Here is a 27,526-nt window from a genome sequence, read left to right on the forward strand (position 1 = left end):
CAGTAAAATACAGAAAAATGAAAATCATATTTTCAAAATTTTGCTCTGGATACTGTATTTTGGTCATAAACAAGCTTTTGTCCAAATTTCATAAAATTCCATGTAGGTTTGACAAAGTTTTTGATGTCTAAAAAAACTTTAAACTACAGACTAAACCTAAATTTTGATATCACCAACGCCAATGACGGGATCTAGGATCGCTATGTCTCACTTGCGCATAATAAGTTTTGCAGGCTCGACAAAAACACAATAATGAAATGTACAGGTCTAGCATTAAATATAAAAGAAAGATTACAAATATCTTCAAAATATTTGGGTAAAATCAGGCAAATAGTAGGGGTGAAGGCTTGGGATTAAAATTGATGAGTAAAAACAGGCGAACAATTGGGAGTGAAAAGGATATGAATTGCTGGGTAAAAACAGGCAAATAATAGGGAGTGAAAATGATGGGAATTGCTGGTAAATACAAGTAAATAATTGGGAATGAAAAGAATGGGAATTGCTGGTAAATACAAGTAAATTTTTAGGAATGAAAAGGACAGGAATTGTTAGGTAAAATCAGGAAACAATTGGGAGTGAAAAATTGGAATAGCTGGTAAATACAGGCAAATAATTTGGAATGAAAAGGATGGGAATTGCTGGGTAAAAAGAGTTAAATAATTGGGAATGAAAAGAATGGGAATTGCTGGTAAATACAGGCAAACAATTTGAAGTGAAAAATCGGAATTGCTGGTTAATACAGGCAAATAATTGGGAATGAAAAGGATGGATATTAATTTGCTGGTAAATACAGACTCATAATTGGGAATGAAAAGGATGATAATTGCTGGGTTAAAACAGGCAAAAAATTGGGAGTGAAAAGAATGGGGATTGCTCGGTAAAAACAAGCAAACAATTGGGAGTGAAAAATTGGGAACTGCTGGTAAATACAGGGAAATAATTGGGAGTAAAAAGGATGGGAATTGCTGGTATATACCAGCTAATAATTGGGAATGAAAAGGATGGGTAGAACAGGCAAACAGTTAAATGTGAAAATAATGGGAATTGCTGGCTAAATACAGGCAAACATTTGGGAGTGAAAACTATTTACAGCAGCAATGTCCAGGCTACATTGGGTCCAGTATTTTAATGTATTATTTACAGCTGGTCAGAAATACCAAGAAAAACAGTTGAAACTAAAATATGAAAAATTACTGATCATTCCTAATTTACATTTTATAATATATAGATGAACAATGAGGTGGGGTATAGGTCCATTTTATAAACAAGTCTAAATTGAAAACAACGTTCAAACCTATGATTGCGTTGGATAAAAACCGCATTTTATACGTGTGCATGCAAAAAAAAATTCTTGTTAAAGGGGTCTAAATACAGCACAAACAACATTTTACAAAAGACCAAAAAAGTGAAAAAGTATATTTTAACAAAACGCATTTGACTAACAGGTCGAACAACAAATGTTCTTAAACCCTGCTGACTGCCATTGGCGATTGCCAAATAAACAGATCACCGATGTAATAAATGGATCTTAATTATAAATTTAATACTAAACAGAAAACAATAAACTTGCGGAAAAGATGGTATACCACAAACAAAAGGTGCAAAGGTTTTTGTACACCATATCTGGATTTCGACAATTAATGTCTCTTCAGTGATGTTAGGAATCGAAACGGAATTTGGAAAGCCATACAATTTACCTCAATTTAGGATAGACTCTTGAATTTTGAGGAGTCAAAATAGGATGAACAGATCATATAAACCCAAAGGCAAATATAATACAAGCCCAAACGAAAAAATATAAACAAGTCTAAATTGAAAACAACATTCAAACCTATTTTATAATATATAGATGAACAATGAGATGGGATATAGGTCCATTTTATAATATATAGATGAACAATGAGGTGGGGTATAGGTCCATTTTATAATATATAGATGAACGATGAGATGGGATATAGGTCCATTTTATAATATATAGATGAACAATGAGGTGGGGTATAGGTCCATTTTATAATATATAGATGAACAATGAGATGGGATATAGGTCCATTTCATAATATATAGATGAACAATGAGATGGGATATAGGTCCATTTTATAATATATAGATGAACAATGAGGTGGGGTATAGGTCCATTTTATAATATATAGATGAACGATGAGATGGGATATAGGTCCATTTTATAATATATAGATGAACAATGAGGTGGGATATAGGTCCATTTTATAATATATAGATGAACAATGAGATGGGGTATAGGTCCATTATATAATATATAGATGAACAATGAGATGGGATATAGGTCCATTTTATAATATATAGATGAACAATGAGATGGGGTATAGGTCCATTTTATAATATATAGATGAACAATGAGATGGGATATAGGTCCATTTTATAATATATAGATGAACAATGAGGTGGGGTATAGGTCCATTTTATAATATATAGATGAACAATGAGATGGGGTATAGGTCCATTATATAATATATAGATGATGGGGTATAGGTCCATTTTATAATATATAGATGAACAATGAGGTGGGATATAGGTCCATTTTATAATATATAGATGAACAATGAGGTGGGATATAGGTCCATTTTATAATATATAGATGAACAATGAGATGGGATATAGGTCCATTTTATAATATATAGATGAACAATGAGATGGGGTATAGGTCCATTTTATAATATATAGATGAACAATGAGATGGGGTATAGGTCCATTTTATAATATATAGATGAACAATGAGGTGGGGTATAGGTCTATTTTATAATATATAGATGAACAATGAGGTGGGGTATAGGTCCATTTTATAATATATAGATGAACAATGAGGTGGGGTATAGGTCCATTTTATAATATATAGATGAACAATGAGGTGGAGTATAGGTCAATGACATTCTATTATGGGAACTATTGAAATAGCATACAATAAGTTGACTACAGTATAAGGTAAGGGAATGAACAACATGTATATGTAGATACCCAACTAATTTGATCTCATACCAAGTAAGCGTGAGTTAGTATGTTTATTTGAACCAATATGGTTAAGAACTTTACGAAGTCAATAGTGAGTCAAAATAAAAATAAATTGACTGATGAAACAAACTAGCAAAGCTGATGGATCCAATTAAATAGGTGGCTTACAGACACTTAATAAAATATTACAAACTCCCTAAAGAATCTAACTCTATATCGTTTATGGGCTGTAAAACAGGAATCTCTGAAACGTGTTTGGTTTTAAAGTACCCAATAACAACATTTAAAAGTGCATATTTAACAATGTACAATGATTTGTTTAGTGTTTCATCAAAAGATGATTCATTATAAAGAATAATATTTTGTTCAATGCTCAAATCAGAAAAATGCTTAAAGAAAAAGACAGTAAATAATCTTGTCTATTTCTGTACAAATGTTTCCCAATCTCAAATACATTTCTTTGCTTTTCTATTATTCCAGTATAATATTATTCTTAGAAGATCAAGTTCAATAAAATTCTACACATTTTATTGGAACATTGGAAACTTCATAAAAGTCCTGTCAATTGTACTTGTCCCTCATCAATTGATTTATATCCACCGTAGAATTATAAATCATCATCTATAAATGTCAATTCCCATGATGCATCACACTTAAACCTAGCATCAACTAAAGTACTGTTGTCCTATTGTTACTATAAGGGTAAACAGTTATCTGCTTCTTAAAGATACTTTGTGTTATCTGGGGTAATATCTCGAATGAATCGAATGGTAGGCTAATTTTTTAACCCACTATTATCATGTTAGGAAACCAAATTCATGCTTTAAAGGAAGGAAACAGTTATGTCTTTTACAAACAAGAAATAGTTTGGCCTTGGAAGGAAAACACAACGATGGACTGAACAATGTTGAAAGTCTGGTCGCAACCTCAATATATCTTACAATTTAACCAAATTAAATACATTCAAGCTTTTGAGTAAAAGTCAAGGGCAACAAATGTGTTAAGTGTAAAGAATAAGACAGACAGTACCTGACTTCTATAACATATATTAACTCTGACTATCAAAACTATCATCAACGGTTTTCAGGGGACAAAATAATCCTATTCCAAATGAACATATTAAAGACAACAATATGGATTTAAACTATAGAATATACTGGGACATGAATGCTTCCCCTATCAATGTGCAGTTTCTAACCATGGTACAACCACGGATAACCGTGGTCAACCATGGTGGTATGGAGATGGTTGACCATGGTTTGACAAAATTGTTAATTGGCCGACCATGGTTAACCATGGTTTTGATGACCATGGTTGACTCATCAATAACCATGATTCCAAACATGGTCAACCATGGTTGGAACCATAGTCAACCATGGTTGGAACCATGGTAGGAACCATGGTCAACCATGTTTACAACCATGGTCAACCATGGTAGGACCATGATCTTCAAAAACCATGGTTAACCATGGTCGGCCATTTAACAATTTTGTCAAACCATGGTCAACCATCTCCATTAAACCATGGTTAACCATGGTTGGCCATTTAACATTTTTGTCTAATCATGTTTAAAATGTTAAATCGCCGACCATGGTTAACCATGCTTCCTACTATCTACAATTTTCTTGAAACACTGATTGTCTACTTGTTACGACGCCTTGTATACTTCTCTTCCTTTCTGTACATCAGGACTACCAACAACGGCTGAATTACAGATTTGCATGAAAATCTTTAAAGATACCCAGTCAGATGTGTTCATCCATAAAGCTGTTTCCACCTGCAAGAACATAAAATTTCCCACAAAGAATCAATAGCTCCTGATATTTTATAAAACAGATTTTAAGGATCAAATTCAATTTTATTTAATCAATGTTCTTTTTATTTTATTTTGCAAATTTTCAATAAAAACAAACATTTTATTTGTCAAATAATTGTAACCCCCCTTTTTTACCTTTCAAACAAAAGTGAAAAGAATGATTGATGTGTTATTAATTATTTTAACACATCCACACTTGTCATCTTGTACAATTTTATGAATTATACCTGGCATTCAAAACATTTCATTTATCACAGTTTATAATGTTTATGCTGACATCGAGATGCTGACTGACTAATTTAAAGACCACTTTCTGTCGTGTTCAAATGAGAGCCTTATCAAATACTGTAACAATTTTTCTATCTTATAAACAAAATATCAAACAGATTTCCTGTAAATATACTTATCTGATAACAAATCTGCTTTATGTGACAATTCTGACCATCAGTCTCTTCACTTGAATTTAAAAGCGCGAAATAACATTTGCTGACGTCAGGTGACTTTTGTTCCAAGTCATTTAAATGTTTCACTCTGAGTGAATCATTGCTAACGGTGGGTGATAATAATTGACATTGACGTCGCATGCTTTCCGATGAAAAAAACATCAACAATCCATAATCATTAATCTGAAATGTTTTCAAGTTCTTAAAATATGCCGTATGATGATAAAGAGAGGCAGATTTATGAACTTGGAGATTGAGTCAGAAATTACGTCTTTGGAAGAAAGAAATAATAGATTGACAGTGTACCACTGTAAAAAAAACGAGAAGAATAATTACTGAAAGTAAGTTCCAGTTTGTAAAAGTCCCAGATTTCATCCGACGGTCTCTATCTTTCTCTGTTACTGTAGCGTAACTGTTCAGGTAGAACTGCTAAGTTTATATATGTTTTCAAATGTAAAGAGAATATATTTTTATTGACATAAACATGAAAGGAGAGAGCCAGAACTTACATCTTGGGAAGAAAGAATTTAAAAATTGTTATTGAACAGTACAAATGTACCACTGAAAAACGAGCATAATTTGAATATTAAAAGTCTCAAAGTAAGTTACAGTTTGTTATAAATTCCCATGGTTAATATGACTTTATGAGGCAGGTGTTACCTGTGAAAGGGGACGAAGTCTGTATCAATTGTTTTTTTTTCAATTCTAACATATTTTAATGTTAAAAAAAAAGAAAGGAAATACCGCAACGTTTCTGATGTTGGTCCAGTTGTAAGGGATTTTAGATATGACGTCCTTACGTCGTTTTCAATGTAAACAAAGAAATGCTATCATCTTAGGTTACGTTTTTTTTTCATATCAAAAGATAATTAAAATGAAATTGTTATTGTGCTCATTCCTAGACTGATAAATATATATTTTACTCAAAGTCTCATGACAAACGAGACCAGAAGAAAGAAAGAGATTTCTGTACAAACGCTAACCCGAATAATTCAGTCCCTCCCCGTGATTGACTCTCCCACTCCCATCGTAGAGCAGTGGAGTAAAACTACTGAATTATTCGGGTTACACAAATGCGGGAAAAAAGTTGGAAAATAAAAAGTTAACAATTTTGAGTTCATTAGTACATGTAGAATGAAATTATTATTATTTTTTTTTTATTGATTTTTCTACTACTATTGGGTCTTCATCCCCATATAAACCAGATCTTTTTTAATTCACCATGGTTCAGGTTGCCAAGTTGCCCATGGTCAGATGCAAGACCATGGTCACAAAGGTAGAAAACCATGGTTGTCAAACTCACCATGGTCACAAAGGCAGTAAACCATGCTTGTCAAATTGACCATGGTCAACCATGGTCAATGGTCAACCATGGTCACAAAAGTGGAAAACCATAGTTGACCATGGTTTTCAGCACATCCAACCATGGTTTGACCATGGTTATCAATGGTTAGCGATGGTAACCATGGTCAACCATGGTTGCATTTTGACAGGGGTAGTGACAATAGTCTAAAAGACTCCATATATGTTATTCTAAGACTATAATTATTACACTCCTGTTGATACTTGTCTTATGCATATCATGCATTAAAGGATAGCTTTACAGTAATAACTTCCTAGACTGATTAATTTATCATTTAGTATCATATTCAAAGTATTAAACAACATGCAATAAAACTTAAGATTATATATCATTTCTGCATTAAGACATTATATAAAAGTGCATCCTTTTATCTGCAAAAGTACATTATTCCTGCTTTGGGTATTTGGCTTCAGGAGATTAAACTTATCTAAATTGTAATATTCTGTCAAATTATAGAATCTATGTAAAAAAGCTGATCAATACTTTATTAGAAAAGAAATCTTGGAATATCAGGTTACAGGATATCGCCAAATCCTGCAGTGAAATTATTACTCTTTGAGAGATAACATTTATGCCCAAAAAAAATCAAATTAAAGAAAGAGAGAAAGTAATTTAAGCATTCAATATTTATTATTTGGCATAACATTTCTTGATAAAAATATCATTCTATTGTTTTGAAAGTTTTACCATGCAATACATTTAATTATAATTCACAAATATTGAACATTAAAGTACAGGAAAACACCTACACTATAGATGATTCAATCAATCATGTCAATAATTAATTCTAATAAATTAAATAAAAACATATTGTTTAAAAATTACATCATAAACTTTTTATAATCATTATAATGTTATCATATATTTCAGCATGTACTTTCTCCTAATTGTCAACATAGAAATACATGCCGTTATATACCACAACGTACATTATTGTCTATATGTGTTCCCTTGACACAACCGATTATCTCCCCTGTAACTCAATTACAAAACTAAATGGACTTAAAGAACTTAAAACAATCACATCTTTTACAAATAATTGTGCTTCCCTGTAAGTGTCACAACATTTGGTACTTTAAACCAATGAAAACTGAACGAGAGTATTACCAAGCACCCTTGACATTTCCAGGACATTTACTGAATCAATAACAGTCTTAGTTAAGCCACAGAAACAGCCAAAAGATAATGGTTTTAATGGTTTACCATTTATCATATCTAAAACGTTAATAATTTTCCTGATAGTAAAAGCCTAAGATGAACTCATAATTATTGTTATAACAATTTCATCAGAAGAATCAGAGACTATAATATGTAGGTTACACTGTCCTGGTTAGAAACCCTTTGATACAAGAAAGGAAACTTTACCTAAACTTGTATAGTGTTCTGTTACTCAGTACTTGACGGTATTGGTATTAGTTTATAGATGTTTGACGGTATTGGTATTAGTTTATAGATGTTTGACAGTATTGGTATTAGTTTATAGATGTTTGACGATATTGGTATTAGTTTATAGATGTTTGACGGTATTGGTATTAGTTTATAGATGTTTGACGGTATTGGTATTAGTTTATAGATGTTTGACGGTATTGGTATTAGTTTATAGATGTTTGACGGTATTGGTATTAGTTTATAGATGTTTGACGGTATTGGTTTTAGTTTATAGATGTTTGACGGTATTGGTATTAGTTTATAGATGTTTGACAGTATAGGTATTAGTTTATAGATGTTTGACGGTATTGGTATTAGTTTATAGATGTTTGACGGTATTGGTATTAGTTTATAGATGTTTGACGGTATTGGTATTAGTTTATAGATGTTTGACGGTATTGGTATTAGTTTATAGATGTTTTACATCCTATTTCAGATTACTTTTGATACAGACAAAAATGTCTCTCGGTGTAACTTAATTAAAATCTTTGACAATTGTTGCTGCTGCAAATGTCACCAATGGCCCAAAGGTACACAAAGATTCCCTTCTGTAACTATTGGGGAAGGGGAGATAATAAAAGTACATGATAACTCTCTATTAACTGAAATCAATACTCCTCAAGTGAAACACTTTGATTCAGGTTACTTTTCCAAATGAATAAATTTATGTTCTATGCCTGACAATTCATCAACAGCTTTTAATCAAATATTGAAAAAGAATTGATCATTTGCAAGAATATTGTTTAACACTTGAATGGGTTAATGCTGTAATATAAATGTCATAGGATTGAAAAGAGATGTCACGAAGAGATATAACGAAGAAGGATATTTTGAGTGAACAGAAGTAATTTTGTCTTGAATTAATTTGAAAGAGCAGAAATCTTTGTCCGCCACCATGATGTCTTATGTGTGTGGTTAGATTGCTGTCTCATTGACTAAAGTCCTGTTGTTACTTTCAAAGTTTTTCAACAAAAAATTGGTCAAAGAAAAGGTGAGAGATCAAAGGTGGAAGTTCACTGTTTAAAAGAGAGACATGGCTCTAATATAATTCTAACAGAATAAGTGCATTACATTTTCACTGGTTTTTTTCTCTGCATTATCAATTGGAGAAGGTGATTTAGGAACTGTTCTTGAGTGACAAGACAAGAAACTGGTGGCTAATAAGAAGACCTTCAACACTCTATTTTAAGAACTCAATAGTAAGGACCTGGTCGAATTCAGGACTTATTTATGAATGGACAAAGTCTCATTCAATCTGTTTCATAAAGTTGAACAACCAATCACAATAAATTCAGTACATTCATCTTTCATTTTATTTCTACTATAGCAATTTTCTTTCACTCTTAATGGAACTTGTCAAACTTTTCCTGCTAATTTTGCCATGTGTTTTTGTTGTGTAAACAAAAACAGTGCATCATTCCTTAATTGTTTTTTGATTGGCTAATTCCCATCAAAGTCCATCCAAGATTCAAGAATAATAGGAAGATATTCTATTCCATCAAAGTTTTCTTTGACGTTGTAACTATAAAAAATCTGTCACAAAATTTGACCAATGGTCAAAGAAAACTTTGACAAGGACAAAGAGCCTTAAATGTAATTATCCTTCTAAATCTAGTCTTCCTGTATAATTGTAACATGGAATTACTATTCAATTCCCACCAGTGATTATACTCAAACAATTCACATGACCTTATGGCACCAGAATTAACAGAATAGCACAAAAGTTATACCATTACTGATCGATTTATAGTTTTTCTTCCTCCTAAAGAAGTAAATCAACAAATTTGACTGCAGTCTAAAGCTGCTACCTCAGAAATTAATTTAAACTGACAATGCTGTAAATGCAATCTCAGCAATTATCTGAATAATAGACTTTTGCTGGAGATGGACTGTCATAACTTATGATAAACCAAGAGAAATATAAATAAAGGATGCAAGGCTATACAAATACTGTTACACTGGTGCAAAAAGATCACTTATACAACCAGTGGCGTAGCTAAGCCTTTTGTAAGTGTACGCCCAAAACTGGGCGAGGGGTCTGTGGCCCCCTATCGGGTCGAGGGCAGAGGACCTCCTGGTGGGGGTGACCAAAAAAATTAGAATTATCACCAAGTTTGTACTTAAATGAGCAACAGGACGAGTGCCACATGTGGAGCATGATCTGCCTACCCTTCCAGAGAAACCTGAGATCACCCCCAGTTTTTGGTGGGGTTCGTATTGCTCTGTCTTTAGTTTTCTATGTTGTGTTTTGTATTCTGTTATGTCTTTCAATGTTTCAACGCCCAAATTTTGTTAAAGGACACTTGAAATAATTAATTTTCATGGATGGTAAGGTGAAACACAAAAATGCAAGACATTTATCGTATCTCAGCAGATAATGAATTGCTTTAAACAAGAGTAAACTGAGTAGAATTCACAGTAGACTCAGACTTTGACAGAAAGTGAACAAATTCACAATATGATACAACTTTATTAAAAAGTAAATTTCATCACTTTTATCTTCAATTACAAGTCTTTGAAGAAAACATTACCCGGCTCAAATGTTTTTAACCAGTTCTTTTAATATAGCTGGATTAAAATATTTTTTCTCCAAAACTCATGTGCATGCCCGGGGGTTTTGACATAAACGTAGCTGTGCGCCTGACAACTCAGTTATCAATTTTGTACTAACTAAAACATTCATTGAGAGTAAAATATTCCAAATGACCTTAATATAACTGGTACTGTTTGACTGAGTTTAATTTGATCCGTTGGTAATTGATAATCATATAATTTGTAATTAAATTTACCAATGTTTACTATTGTGGAATGCATCCTCACATACTTCCAGATATAACTATTATTATAACCAACTACTTCTGTGCTATTTTCTCCTTAATTTAATTTATTTTAAAAAATCAATGGAAACAAAGAGGCTGCTATGTCACTGGTTTATGAGCACTGTGTGCACAAAGGGGGATAACTCTATTGAGAATTTCAGAAAATATAAGTATTAGATACTTAACCTATTCCATCTCTACTGGATTTTCACAATTGTTTTCATTGCATTTCAAAACTGATCAGAATTGAGACCAATTTTTCATCTGACAGGAATAAAATGAGACCATAATTTTTATTAGGAAGCAATTGGTACTAATCACATAGTTTTCCAGCTTATTTATATTTATTTTTTTGTCAAATTTACTACTGTAAATTCAGAAATTATTGTGTGCATTTATTATTGGCATTTTTTAAGAATGGACAAGGATGTGAGATAAGTTATTCCCATTTCGGGAAAAGCTGCATACAGATACATCTATCAGATATCAGAATGCAAATTCTTATTATTGCGATACTCACGCAGTCATATTAATTCACATTAATAAAAACTTCGCAATAATTTCTGAATTTACAGTATTTTGGCAGCAATATTTAAATGAGGTTGTCATACTTGAACCAATTCTGTAAGAGGATGATAAAATTTGATAGCAAATGGAATAAACATATCATTTATGCATAACGTTGATAGCAATTGGAATAAATGTATCATTTATGCAAAACGTTGATAGCAATTGGAATAAATGTATCATTTATGCAAAATTTGATAGCAATTGGAATAAATGTATCATTTATGCAAAATTTGATAACAATTGGAATAAATGTATCATTTATGCAAAACATTGATAGCAATTGGAATAAATGTATCATTTATGCATAACATTGATAGCAATTGGAATAAATGTATCATTTATGCAAAATTTGATAACAATTGGAATAAATGTATCATTTATGCAAAACGTTAATAGCAATTGGAATAAATGTATCATTTATGCAAAATTTGATAGCAATTGGAATAAATGTATCATTTATGCAAAATTTGATAGCAATTTCATGGTGCTTCGTGGCTTTTTTTTTCCAAATCTAATTATATAATCTTGGCAAACTTTCTAATTTAGAAACAGAAGCACCTATGTTGAAATGTGGTTTGTGCCGTATAGCTTTTTTTTCAAAGCAACTATATTTTCACTGAACTAGTACACATTTTTATTTATTTGCCAACTGAAGCCCGCCTCTGGGTGCGGGATTTTCTCGCTGTTTTGAAGACCCTTTGGTGGCCTTCGGCTGTTTTCTGTTATTTGGTGGGGTTGTTGTCTCTTTGACACATTCCCCATTTCCATTCTCAATTTTATATATATAGTCTTTCACTTGGTTTTTTTGTGTGACTGTCAAATTGTGCTGTCCTTGCAATGACAGTCAAGTATAAATGGGAATGGAGTCATGAGTTCTAAAGAGGAATACAAATCTATTATTGATATTGAACGTTTGTTAGTTGAGATTCTTCAGAATTTTATCAGAATAACTTTAGTTTTCGTCCAGTTTAATGCTTAAGTAACATTTTGGTCATGCATCATCAGGAGAGGGTTTGGGTCATTTACATTTATTGTTCAATGGGATGAAACAATATACCATTGTCTCCAAAGTTAGAGATCAATTGGTCAACTACATGATTTTCAGTTTTTTATAGTAAAATTTTGGACATTCTGGAGCAAATTCAGCCATTTCTGTATAACAATGGGGTCATATTGGGCACATATTAAAGCAGATCCCTTAAACTGATGCATGGCAAGATTGTAACAATCAATGTAGTTTTTAGAAGATTTGAAAAGAGGGAAGAAAGATACCAGAGGGACAGTCTAACTCACAGATCGAAAACAAACTGACAAAAGTTTATGAGTAACAACAAACAGTTGATGCAGATATTGTGCAAAAGCTCACAATGACCCTTTGGACCAAGTAAGACAATAAATATCATGAATTCACGCAATTTTTTTCTAAAATGGTCAAACTATTTCCCCAATATTTCCACAAGCAAACAAGAAAATAAGTGTGCATATTTCACTTCTTCAACATTATCTGTGTCACTGACCTACAAATGTATCTCATCAAGATTCCGAATTATCTAGCAACCACCTTTTTAACCCATTTATATAAAGTGGGTTCTTGTAAATCTGAAGTTTAAAGATCTAATTTATTTGATTATTCCAGATTAATATACAGTTGTACTTGGGATTGCAATTTACATTTAGGTTGTCTGAAATCTTGACAATCTATAATGTCATTAAAGTTTGGATGTTCGACATCTTGTGGGTATCAGTATATGCAGGGTTAATGTTAAAAGACAAGAAAAAACTATCTTTCACCAAAAATGATAAAGGGAGTTGTGTTTGTTATAGTCAAATTCATTGCATTATTAGTACTAAAAATTATTTATACACATTTCTACATTTTTCACTTATAAATTCAAAGTCACTTTTGAACTCATTGCTGAACCTCAACAATCTATTTTTAATGTGTTTTCTTTCTATCAATTCTTTATCCATTTCACAAGAAGTCAAAAATCCATTCATTGATACCTATTAAACTTGACTTCTTAATCCCACTTACCCTAAGACCTTAGTAAAGTACATAAAGCATATGACTTTTTAATGGCAATATATTATAACCTTATATCATGTTTATTACTAAAACATTTTTTGGTTTCTATACAAAGGCTAACTTGATATCAAAGTAGGATCAACCCTGATGTGTGAAGAGGAACTCCCAGGTTAAAATTTCACTTGAAAGTTCAATTATTTGTAAATACATATACAGATACAGATTTGTTTTAGTATCCAATCTTGTAGCAATTAAAACACCTAACTTTAATAATTTGATATAAGAACTGATGCTTCTTAGGATAAATTTCAATGTAAATAAAATCTTAATAATTCCTACTTTAATCTTAATAGATAAAACAAACTTCAACCATATCCTTACAAATTTGAACAATAACAGATGTGTATATATAAACACTTGAAAAATCTTCATTTGTCATAAAATCTGATTTAAATGGACGTAGGAGTTTGTAAATAAATACACCCTTCATGTATCAAGATTTTCAAGGGTTATCTCCCATAATTGCAGTATATTGTGCAAATAAGTATTTTGACTAGATCAAATTTTAAATAGAAATTTTGCAGCCATTAATGCAATGTCTTTGTAATAATTTGGCAACACTTCTTTTAAAACACCCTTCATGTATGGTGTTAACAGAAGGGGTTCAAAAGGAAATCTTTTCAATATCTTATTCCCAAATGAAGAATTATTTTTGTTTTTCTTAACTTTTTCACTAAATCACCAATGTGAACAGAAACCTACATACAAACTAGATCATGCAAGCCAGTATCGATAGTTTTGTCAATGATTAAATTCTGTTTTTAAAAAGTTCAAATGAGTACCCTAATATCAGAAATTCAATATTTCATTTTCATATTTAAATGTTCTATATGAAAACACAAGTGTGACAAAAAACCATTATATTTCAATATTTACACAAATTAAATCTAATGTCATCTTGTATTTCAAACTTTCACCAGCTTAAGTTACTAGCTTTAACTTCACCACTTTCCATTTAATATAACAATGAAGTATTTACTTTGTTTACATTAAAAGCAAAACAAATTTTTTGTTTATTCAAATACACGAAATAAAATTAAACACCATCTGATTCCCTTAAGTCTATCACCTATACATAAGGTTTTCAATGAACATATCAAAACTAAATGCTTTATTTGCAAGACAAATATAAAAATGGGATTTTTTTGCTTTATTTAGTAATTTGTTTATTTTAGATTATGCATTTACAATTGATCAGTGCGTTAGCTGTCCTTGTTTCCTTATCAACAGTCATATATAATTTATCCTAGGAAGTTTTCATTGCACTTGCATTTTCTAATTTGGAATATAACACAGTGATTAAAGGATATACAATTTACAACTATTGACTATATAAAGTCTGTACCTGCCAATATTTCCTGATAAGAGATTTTTGTCACAGCCATCCTAACTATTTCATGTTCAAAGTTATTAAAACAGATATTTACCTTTATAAAGTTAATTACATGATCAAGTAAACTGATTCAGCAAGCTATCTTGATAAATTTATCATGAAACTTATGGATTCTATACACTCGTCTATAAACAGTACCTTTCATTGACTTCTTTGGTGAATTATTGAACAGCTAAAAGCTTCAACCAGCATTTCTAACACACCTTTTATCAAATAGTATGAAGATGAACATTTTCTTAATAGTATATATATTGATATGATAGATGTAAAGACACTTCACAGAATAGCATGCTCACATGAAGGTTGAATCAAAACTATAGATATCCATGATTGGGGTTAAGTTACTCAGAAATTTGTATTTAAGGATATATAAGTATTCTGTAAACAGTCCATTGTTATTGATGTGGGATAATGCATTTAAGAGTATAACATCAATCTCATGAAGCTCAATACCAAATTTCAGGAAGGTCTGACTTTTAGTACCTGGGGAAAATGTGACATACATTTTATAGGATGGAATCGAAGGACAGACTAGAAAAACATGGACAGATAGATGTAAACCAGAATAATGAAGAGCAAAAACTAGCACTATTATTCTGGTAAAGATAACTGATATATGTAATTTCTTACTTCATTCACCTTAAATTGTTGTTACTCAATGCAAACAATATCAGATCAAATAAATGTTCTCTCTTGTTGACCCATGCACTGTCCAAAATGTTTGGTGTTAAGTGTTAACCATATATTTTTTCCATTTTACAAATTCATGGTGAGCCCGCAGTGTGTAGTCATAAAACCATTTTCTATAAACAAGTAAATTTTTGACCTTATGCATTTTTATAGTTTAAACTCTGAGTAACTCTTGTTTTGTAGATTTATTTGTACAATTCAAACTCTGAGTAACTCCTGTTTTGTAGATTTATTTGTACAATTTAAACTCTGAGTAACTCATGTTTTGTAGATTTAAACTCTGAGTAACTCATGTTTTATAGATTTATTTGTACAGTTTAACTCTGAGTAACTCATGTTTTGTAGATTTATTTGTACAATTTAAACTCCGAGTAACTCATGTTTTGTAGATTTAAACTCTGAGTAACTCATGTTTTGTAGATTTATTTGTACAATTTAAACTCTGAGTAACTCATGTTTTGTAGATTTATTTGTACAGTTTAAATTCTGAGTAACTCATGTTTTGTAGATTTATTTGTACAGTTTAAACTCTGAGTAACTCATGTTTTGTAGATTTATTTGTACAATTTAAACTCTGAGTAACTCATGTTTTGTAGATTTATTTGTACAGTTTAAACTCTGAGTAACTCATGTTTTGAAGATTTATTTACAAAACATGATGAAGCTATCAGTTTATCTCAAAATTAAACAAAAGCCTCAATGTTTTGAAACATTAAATTCCCAAAAAAGTGTTAATCTGGTAAATAAAATCTGAATAAATATTATGTTTAAGCTATATAATAGGTACTCAGTAAGAATTCTATTTCTTAAATAACTCTTGAATTACAATGAAAAACCACAGGAGTAACATATATACGTATAGAAATTGTATCACTTAAGAACACTAAATGCAACACTAATAACTTTGAATAATTCAGCTGTAATCATTAAATAAATTTTATTTAAGGTTTTTTTAATAGATGCTTGTTCTATCAGATTTAGCACTATTTTGTTCCTGTCTCCAACAGCTGACCAATTTTTAATAAGATGACTGTGTCTCACAGACCTACAGTATGTTCATGACCTATTCTATCAAGGGCACCCATCATTCTCCTTCTGACCAGAATAAAGTCTCCAACCCCTATCATAATCATGATAATGGTAACATAGGTTGAAGTGATGTGTAAATATTAGATACTGACCATTACCACCTAAATCATCGCAGTCATCAATGATAACTTTTATCTATCCTTGTTCCTATCTCTTTTACAACTGACCATACCAATAAACAACTTTTCTAATACCAACCATTGTTATTAGTTTTCTTTAAGAAATACTGGACTCAAACCTTCCATTAAATATGAATAACAGTAGATGTTGGTTAAAACACCAATGAAAAAGCAATCCAACAACAAAATTAACCAAAACACATCTAAAACTATACAAACCACACAGGAAAATACTGTTGTAAAAAATAGTAAACCTACATATCTGTTATAGAATCTATTAACTCTTATTTTCACGAAATCTTTCAGCTCCTCCACCAGTGTTATAATAATCATTGAATAACTAATCCAAGAATTCAGACATCTAAAAATATTCAACAAGTGACAGAAAAACACATTAAAGGGGCATTAGCTGTCAAATTCATGTTCACCGATTTGACTCAAATTCTCATATTAGATTTATAACCTACTAAAATGTATATCCAACTTACAAAAAAGTCTAAAATGAACAATTAACAATGTATGGACTTGATAATATGTATAAATAAAATTGAGAATGGAAATGGGGAATGTGTCAAAGAGACAACAACCCGACTATATAGCAGACAACAGCCGAAGGCCACCAATGGGTCTTCAATGCAGCGAGAAACTCCCACACCCGGAGGCATCCTTCAGCTGGCTGGCCCATTTCATGTATATTTTAGTCTAGATGCCATCTAATTAAACATCAAGGTGACCACCGAAGACTGCCGACAGTCATATAAACATAAATATAGATATAAATAGATAGCAAACACATGCAGTTGGATTTTTCCAGGTCTGTTTGATTTCATATTATAGGTCTAACAAATATGTTAATCATTGTTTTACCTGTATGAGAATGAGTGTTTATGGATTGAATCAGTCAACCAAATGGTTTACCCTAATGTTTCACTTGCAATGTTGACATTCTTTTCTTTTGATAGCTGAACGTACACGCCTAGTTCATGCATAATCTATCTCTAGCTAAGGGGTTAAATAGGTCACATGAATACGGATTCAATGAGGTAGAATTATTCACTTGCAAGTGAATAATTCATCAGCGATGTTTCTCAGCTGATTTTGATCAAATTGAACCAAACTGGCTGCTAAAAGCTAATTATTATTTCACTATTTCACTTTCATAAAAGATTGAACCAAAAAAAATCAATGTTTTAATTTTTTTATATCTTGTAGCTAATGCCCCTTTAATTTAGAATTTGGTTTAGAGAATGAGTTAATTATCAGTTTTGTTTCATCATGAGTTGAATATTTTCAATATTTAAATTCTTCGATTAGTTATTCTTTTTATTACATTGACCTAAGGGGCTTTTAAATGAGAATGAAAGAATAACTACAAGGAACGATATCTTATTCTATGCAATCACAATTTGTTTTGAAATAATGTCATTGACAATGACTTGACAACACCCATTGCTGTATGTTTATTATCAGTGTTTATTTCACTTGGAAATCACAGTCATTGACAGTATTTCATTATAACCAATGTAATAATCAGGAATAACTGGTTTTTATTTTAATTTGTGTTGTTTCATACTACTTACTTGATAGTTTTCCTTCTGTACATAGGGGAACCAGACTGAAACCCCACCGTGGAATCCTTATCTTCCCATGACCTCTTCCCAAGCTGCCTGGTATCCGTGTCCTGTGGTGCATACTTCTGTACCAGTTTATCTACTTGTTCCTCATCACTGCTACGTTTCTTTTGCCAGCAACAGGCACACACAAATACAGCCAGCAGCAGGATGAATACAGAAGCTATGGAACTAACAACAGCTAGCACTATCTGCATGCTGTCATCCATCATGTCTGAATAAAAAGGACACATTTTAAAACCACACACTAGAAAAATAAGCCAGCAAGAAATCCAACAACATGATGAAAGTAATTAAGAAAGGAAGAAAAACAAAGGTTATAGAACTATTCAATGTTGTTACCAATGTAATCTGTCCTGAAATTAACTTTTCTACTTTGTTTTCCAAAGCAGTTTTTTTTTTCTTGCTGACACCTCAGTGAAATTATATAACCAGATTTGACAACAGTTAATCACTTATTTTCTTACAATCAATATATATATATATATAAGAGTATGACTGCATGCATTCCCTAGGTTTAATAATATGTTTCTCATAAGATTCCTTATTATTACCATAGAAGTACACAGTGTCTTGCTTATAAAGACGTGGTTAATTCCCGTGTTTTCCTATAGATTCTGTCTCAATTCAATGGTCTTTAATTAGTCTGAGTCTGTGAATCATAACTAACTGTAATGATCACTTTTTGTTCATTTTTATATCATAATAATGAGGTGGGATAATATAAATGCCAATGACTATCCATTAAGACCACTGAGGACAAAGAAGTAAACAACTTATATAAAAATAAGGAGATGTGGTATGATAATAAACTTACCAATGAGACAACTATCCACCAGAGTTCACATGAAGTGGATGGAAGTAATTATAGGCAATAGTACAGTCTTCAAAAATGAGAAAAACCCATACCGTATAGTCAGCTATAAAAGGCCTGATATGAAAAATGTGAAACAATTCAAACCAGAAAACTAAAGGCCTAATTTATAACAAAACAATTACCCAGATAACTAATGAACTACAGGCTCATCTGAGTTCATTTCATATATTACATTTAAACATTAATATTATCACATGTTTTCCATCTTAATGATTGATTGATTGATGGTGTTAAACGCCACTTTTATAACTATAGGCTATATTGTGGGGGTCAGTTTTTATTGGTGGAGGAAGGCCTGGAGTGCCGGAGAGAACCACCAAACTGAGGCAGGAAAACTGACAATCCTAGTCATTAAGGTTGGAGTTGCAACCTCGGTGTTGACAGGCTAGTGATACAGTAAAAGAACTACTAAGACCACTCGGCCTTGAGGCCACCTCCAACTTAATGAAGATGACCTGAGTTATATAAGTATTATATAAATGTAGATCAATGGCCTGATGGTTACCTACAGGTAAGAGAAACTGTAATGTTCACTTTTCAGTGTAATATATATATATTTATTAATTGCAATAACACATGTAACATGAACAAATCTGTCTGTATAAATATAGGTAAACAGATGGTCAAATGTCTCTGAACTGATGGTCTCTATTATGTAAGGGTTCAGAGCTATCATTGTAAGGATATAACACAAATTACACAGGTGATAATCTAATAATAACAAATTATGCCTTTTCTGTATATTTGTATAATTTTTCATGGCAGCCAAATTGTTGTAATTCTGATGGTAGGATAAATCTTACTTGATTCATGTTAAATTTTTACAACAGCCCTGAGAGAGCATTTGCTGTGCATTTGTACAATTTCACTGCCATCAATTTTAAACTGCATTTAATTATATTAGTATGGTGTGTGAGTACCAAACCTTGGCTATTCATATAGTACTAGACTCAATGTATCTTTATGTTCCATAGTATTTTAAAATAAATGGAATGTGTCATTGGGATACAGATGATGCCCCCGCTTGAATATAACGTTATAAAGGGACATAACTCAAGAATGGTAAAAGTGACGCAACCCGAATTTGTTCTTGATCTGTGTTTTGTGGTAATCATATCATTGTGTATAAGTTTCATAACATTTGGTTGAGGCAAACTAAAGTTAGAGAATAGAAAATAATTTTGGGACGTACAGATGGACAAGGGTAACACTTAATGCACCCTCCGCCATGGAGGGCGCATAAAAATATGACTTAGTCAGTTTGTATTTATCCAATACAATCATAAGTGATACAGACAGTCCTCTCAAACATTGAAAATAACAAGTTCTTAAATTTAGAAGAAAACTAATTATTATAAATGCCTGTGAGACCAATGAACCAATAGGAAGTGATAAAATGAACCATTAACTTCAGACAGTTTAAAAATTCATAATTCCAAAGCCTGTACAAATCTTCAATTTATAATCATCGATCAACTTTCACTTGTATGGAAATAGAGCATGTAGTATGATATTTTGGTATCATGTTAGTTGTACTTATAGAAATCTTTACAGTACTACAGAGACTCCCAGCAGTAGTCAAACTGGATTAATTTTGCCCAAAAAGCAACAAGACTTTTCATCAGTACCCAATACCTTTGTAAAAACATTTTATGTTAAATATAATTGATTAAAACTTAAGCGTCGTTCACTGAGTTTGATTTGTAAAACAAAACCAGTGTCATAAATTCATTTAATGGTCCTGCCAGAGTCTCAATCTTCCAATACAACACATATGTTTGAGAATTTATTAATATTTTCCTATTAAAATTAACTGATCTGATGGCATCATGTGATTTATCTACAGCTTTACTCCTTGGGAAGTCAGATCCTGATAACATTATCATGAAAGTGTGGCTTATAATGGTTAAATCTCAAGCAAAGAATGGGGTGTCATCAATCATTTCTTGATCACAATGTTGTAACATCTAGACAAAAAAGTCAGACACAATGCTTAGGTTTAGTATATATATCAGGTCAATCAAGTAGAAAAAGTAGACCACTGTGACTTACTTTTTTATAATTTGCCACCTTCTATTTTTAAAGATTAAACAATGTGCAAGACCTTATAAATGACTTAAAACATTTATTCCAAATAACATAAAGTACAGGTTATTAACAAAGGCATTGTCAAGGTCACAGGATCATCGACTTGTAACATTTGAATGAATTTTGAGAATTCCATAGTTGGGTGTTAGATGTCTCATTGAATTCTTTAACTAAAGGAATCCTGCTACTCAAAGAAGACAAATAAGTAATTGTTATGAAATCAATAGAACCATTTAAAGTGCAAAAAACAATTACCCCATGTGCCCTCAATTTACAATAACTTGTACTAGCAAAACTTGATCAGTGTTCCTGCAGAAAATGGATCTGAATCCAAAAATTACCTTCATATAGCCTAAATTAATATATAAATAAAGAGCTGCGCCATGAGCACATGATATGCCTGTCACTTTTTCCAGGAGTAATTTAGTTCCATAACTTCTCAATGTCATATCAGAAATTTGTTAAAAAACTAAAGGGAGCTTATATTAATAGATATAAACCAGTCACCAAAGTTCCATGATAGTTGCTCAAAGCATTTTTCAGTTATTGTCAGAAAACTGGAAAATTCCCCCATTTTAATGAATAAAATTCCATAACTCAGATATGAAAAATCTAAAATTTATGAAAATGGAAAGGTAGCTTACGTCAATAGATGTAAACAATTCATCAAAGTTTCATGAAAATTGGTTAAAGTGTTTTTGAGTTATTGTCAGACATGTTGATGACAGACGGACGGACAGACGGACAACCGTATACCATAATACATCCCGTAAATGGGTGTATAAAAAATAAATGTAACTTACATCACCATAATAAATCTATCCAATTGTGAAAAAGACAAAAAAGATGTTCAACACCATAATGTGTTAAAATATAACTAGGAAAACTTGACCTTCAAAGATGATCATTTTATAATACATATATAAATATGCTAATTTATGAAAATCACTTCAGCACATATAGTCATCAGAATCAGGTAATCTATAAATAATTGCACTTAATAAACATTTAAATATACTAAAAGTGGCTGTAAATGGTACAAAGAATCTATAAATATTGTCATTCAATAATGTCATCTACCTAATTTAATTATCCTACATTCCTACAACAAATCTAAAATAGATCGACACACTTACTATTACTTTTGATGAAATATGCCATAAACATTTATTCAAAATCCATGTGAATATGTTTTTAATCTATTATTGATTAAAAAGACCCTAACCTGGAAAAAAGAGGGCATGCTGTCAATTACTGCAAAAACCAAATATGAAATGGTTACAGGGCTTATACAATATCCATTTATTGATTGAAAACATTGAGTTCAAACAGAAAATCTATTATTTTAAATAAATAGATAATTGTTCAATTTGTTGTCTTTTTAAAGTATCAACAAGAACAATAATCTATTGTTTTATATATCCTACCTAAATAGCTATGTGCTGACAGTACAAGTTATGTGTTTTGCATAATTCAAATTAAAAGTGAATTAAGCCCAACTTTTACATAATACTGGATTACCCTTACCACTTATTTCTAAGGTAACAATAAAATACGGAAATACATTAAAAATTATATTTGAACATAGGGATGAATTGAAGCTAATATTCTAATTGAAACCAGGAACTGTCTTTTTAAATGTCTATCATTTTATTGGTTCATTTTATTTAAATAAAAAGAAAATATTCAACAAATCATAATTATTTTAAATGTTCAAGTTCACCAACCAATGTGATAAAAAGAAGTCAACTGTTATTCTAAACCATGACATTATAACTAACGTTCTCTAAAGGTATTTAAAAAAGAATATTATAGAATAAAGTGTTAAAGTATATACACAATGAAGTGTATACCTGCACGTGTACAAACCAAATAAAATGTTCATAAACAGATCTGTCTTGACAGTGTTACCTAATCACAAACAATGACAAACTCCACAATGGTTCAGGCCTAAATAAGTCTACTTTTGCAACAGGTAATAGAAAAACAAATAGGTACAAATTGTACTGAAAGGTTTATACCCTTATCTAATACTAAATGGAAATGACTTAATGAAGACTTTGTTTTATTTGGTTTTTCCTTTTTGTTTGGCTTTGTATTTACATCAAGTTCATCTATTATTAGCTGACCTGAGGATCATCCCTTTCAGCAAAAATTTAACTGGTCTTGGCAGATTCAGACGGGGGCGTGGTGGGCATGCGCCCCCCCCCCCCCCCCCCCCCAAAAAAAAATAAATTTGCAAAGCATGGGTTTTCCTATGTTTAATAAAGAATATTTCGATAATTTTACCTCAAAAAAAGTTTTACCTCCCTAAGCTCGGCAAAAATTTAAGTTTGCACCCCCCTAACCTTAAATCAAATTAGGGCCTTCAGGTGTAATACCACCATTGATTTTCCCCTATTAGTCTTTGTTAAATTTGCACTTTTCAAAAAATTGTGCAGAATTTATCTTTGTTTCAAATAAAGAAATACTTGGCATGAGTAAAGTTTGATCCTGTCCAGTACTATAGAAAAAATTTCACATAACATTTCATTGCATATAAGAAAATAACCATCACTGGAAGTTAACCAATCAAATTTTCCCCCTTTTTTAACCTGTATACAAGCTTTAGTAACCATGTAACCTCAAGTTTCCAAAATATTCTATAGAAACCCCAAATAAAAAAATAATGGTGCTTTGAAATACCCAAGATATATGTTTATGACCCAGAAATGTTTTACTGCAATGAAATGTAGGATCAATTACCTACAACTGTCAAATTCAAGGGAATATTTTTTTTCGACCTATTTTCGTATGCAACCGGATGTGACGTACTATGATTTGGTGGTATTACACCTAAAGAAGACTTTTTTGTTAAATAAACTGAATGTGACTTTTTTCCTTTGTTATACTGGTTATTTCAAGCATTCCTGTCAAGTTTTGTCATAATCAGTTCAATAGTTTGAGAAAAATCTAGTATAATGTAAGACGACATCTGCAGCGATTCGAGCTAAATTTCTTCGAAAAATCCAAACCAAGCCGCATCATGATAGAATATAGTGTGGACCAATAAATGATCAAATATTTATCTCATCTGCCTACAAACAGTTGAATATGATACAAAAGATGACTTTAGGATGATAAATACTACCAATGGACCTCTTTGTCTTCCTTATAAGGTCTCTTTTGGTCCATTTATACCTCTCATTTCCTCAAAATTTCTACTTTATAGGCCAATAAATAAAAATTTTGGGGTAACTTTCACTCATTTATGATAGAAATGTTATAATAAATGATTAATTGAAGTATTCAAGCTGAATGAACTATCCGTAAAAAAGTTTACTGTCTCCAAGGAGGTTTCAATAAGTCCTTACGTAAAACTTAAATTTACGCCGCGTTCCAGAGAGGGACATAAAAAGCTTCTCTTTTGGTGAATAATTTGTTGTTACTGCTTTAATAATAATTTCATTTACTTAAAACTATATATTTATTAAAGTATTTCTTAGGAAAAATTTTCTAGTATAGCAGAATATAAGAAAAAAGGAGAAAAAGCTCCCCAAAACTCTAAGTATGGCTTATTCTGTCAACTAATATTCATGGTAAAGTCCTATTTCAAGGAAATTTTCTCATAAAATGTGTTTTGGAGACTCAATCCACTCAGAATATTTCATTATTAGTAATATTTCACTTAAATAGCAAGAAATTTTAACACATGAGAGTACTCACAAGGTCAAAGGTGCATGTACAGCTTCCTATATTAGGTGTAATACCACCATTGATTTTCCCCTATTAGTCTTTGTTAAATTTGCACTTTTCAAAAAATTGTGCAGAATTTATCTTTGTTTCAAATAAAGAAATACTTGGCATGAGTAAAGTTTGATCCTGTCCAGTACTATAGAAAAAATTTCACATAACATTTCATTGCATATAAGAAAATAACCATCACTGGAAGTTAACCAATCAAATTTTCCCCCTTTTTTAACCTGTATACAAGCTTTAGTAACCATGTAACCTCAAGTTTCCAAAATATTCTATAGAAACCCCAAATAAAAAAATAATGGTGCTTTGAAATACCCAAGATATATGTTTATGACCCAGAAATGTTTTACTGCAATGAAATGTAGGATCAATTACCTACAACTGTCAAATTCAAGGGAATATTTTTTTTCGACCTATTTTCGTATGCAACCGGATGTGACGTACTATGATTTGGTGGTATTACACCTAAAGAAGACTTTTTTGTTAAATAAACTGAATGTGACTTTTTTCCTTTGTTATACTGGTTATTTCAAGCATTCCTGTCAAGTTTTGTCATAATCAGTTCAATAGTTTGAGAAAAATCTAGTATAATGTAAGACGACATCTGCAGCGATTCGAGCTAAATTTCTTCGAAAAATCCAAACCAAGCCGCATCATGATAGAATATAGTGTGGACCAATAAATGATCAAATATTTATCTCATCTGCCTACAAACAGTTGAATATGATACAAAAGATGACTTTAGGATGATAAATACTACCAATGGACCTCTTTGTCTTCCTTATAAGGTCTCTTTTGGTCCATTTATACCTCTCATTTCCTCAAAATTTCTACTTTATAGGCCAATAAATAAAAATTTTGGGGTAACTTTCACTCATTTATGATAGAAATGTTATAATAAATGATTAATTGAAGTATTCAAGCTGAATGAACTATCCGTAAAAAAGTTTACTGTCTCCAAGGAGGTTTCAATAAGTCCTTACGTAAAACTTAAATTTACGCCGCGTTCCAGAGAGGGACATAAAAAGCTTCTCTTTTGGTGAATAATTTGTTGTTACTGCTTTAATAATAATTTCATTTACTTAAAACTATATATTTATTAAAGTATTTCTTAGGAAAAATTTTCTAGTATAGCAGAATATAAGAAAAAAGGAGAAAAAGCTCCCCAAAACTCTAAGTATGGCTTATTCTGTCAACTAATATTCATGGTAAAGTCCTATTTCAAGGAAATTTTCTCATAAAATGTGTTTTGGAGACTCAATCCACTCAGAATATTTCATTATTAGTAATATTTCACTTAAATAGCAAGAAATTTTAACACATGAGAGTACTCACAAGGTCAAAGGTGCATGTACAGCTTCCTATATTAGGTGTAATACCACCATTGATTTTCCCCTATTAGTCTTTGTTAAATTTGCACTTTTCAAAAAATTGTGCAGAATTTATCTTTGTTTCAAATAAAGAAATACTTGGCATGAGTAAAGTTTGATCCTGTCCAGTACTATAGAAAAAATTTCACATAACATTTCATTGCATATAAGAAAATAACCATCACTGGAAGTTAACCAATCAAATTTTCCCCCTTTTTTAACCTGTATACAAGCTTTAGTAACCATGTAACCTCAAGTTTCCAAAATATTCTATAGAAACCCCAAATAAAAAAATAATGGTGCTTTGAAATACCCAAGATATATGTTTATGACCCAGAAATGTTTTACTGCAATGAAATGTAGGATCAATTACCTACAACTGTCAAATTCAAGGGAATATTTTTTTTCGACCTATTTTCGTATGCAACCGGATGTGACGTACTATGATTTGGTGGTATTACACCTTCATCATCACAGGGGACAATATTAAACAAAGTTGGGTAAATGTTGGACAAATTAGGTTCAAATGATAACATCCAGAAACCTAAATTTGGTCAAAATTTCATTCTATCAATTGCTGCTGTGAATTTGGTTTTTCCTTTTATAATGTGGCATTATTTAAATAAGTTTGATTAAGATAGTCACCAGTTTATGGCTCAAATTATTTTGTCCTGAAACTGAAATATTGACATCTGGTCTGTGACACTCAGAAATCTTGACAGCATTCATCATATTATAAGCAGTGTTCTATTATTATTCAATTAAACTAAAAATATAAGAATACAAAAAAACAATAGTGCACACGCTGAAATGTCTCACCTGTTTTACTTATGATTAATTTTATGTTGTAAGTTTGTTACATGAAGGTTTTACTACAAGTATCACATAAACTTAACATTATCAATGTTCTATGATAATAAGGTCAAGGTCAGATGAACCAGGCCATAAAGACATGTACACCTTACAATCATTCCATGCACCAAATATAGTTGACCTAAAAACTCAACATTGACCAATGAAC

At 31.3% G+C, this 27,526-nt stretch overlaps 1 protein-coding gene across 5 annotated transcripts in view; it reads right to left on the reverse strand.

The window, feature by feature from the left end:
* Positions 1-27,526, reverse strand: part of LOC127725399 (synaptotagmin-7-like) — a 209,818-nt gene that overhangs the window by 143,741 nt on the left and 38,551 nt on the right. For all 5 annotated transcript variants that reach the window (XM_052232337.1, XM_052232334.1, XM_052232338.1 and 2 more), the window contains one exon: positions 18,382-18,646. In XM_052232337.1, the coding sequence (XP_052088297.1) occupies positions 18,382-18,646 (265 nt within the window). The remainder of the gene's footprint in view (positions 1-18,381; positions 18,647-27,526) is intronic.

The sequence above is a fragment of the Mytilus californianus genome, unplaced genomic scaffold (genome assembly GCF_021869535.1).
Source record: "Mytilus californianus isolate M0D057914Y unplaced genomic scaffold, xbMytCali1.0.p SCAF_15, whole genome shotgun sequence".
NCBI lineage: Eukaryota > Metazoa > Mollusca > Bivalvia > Mytilida > Mytilidae > Mytilus > Mytilus californianus.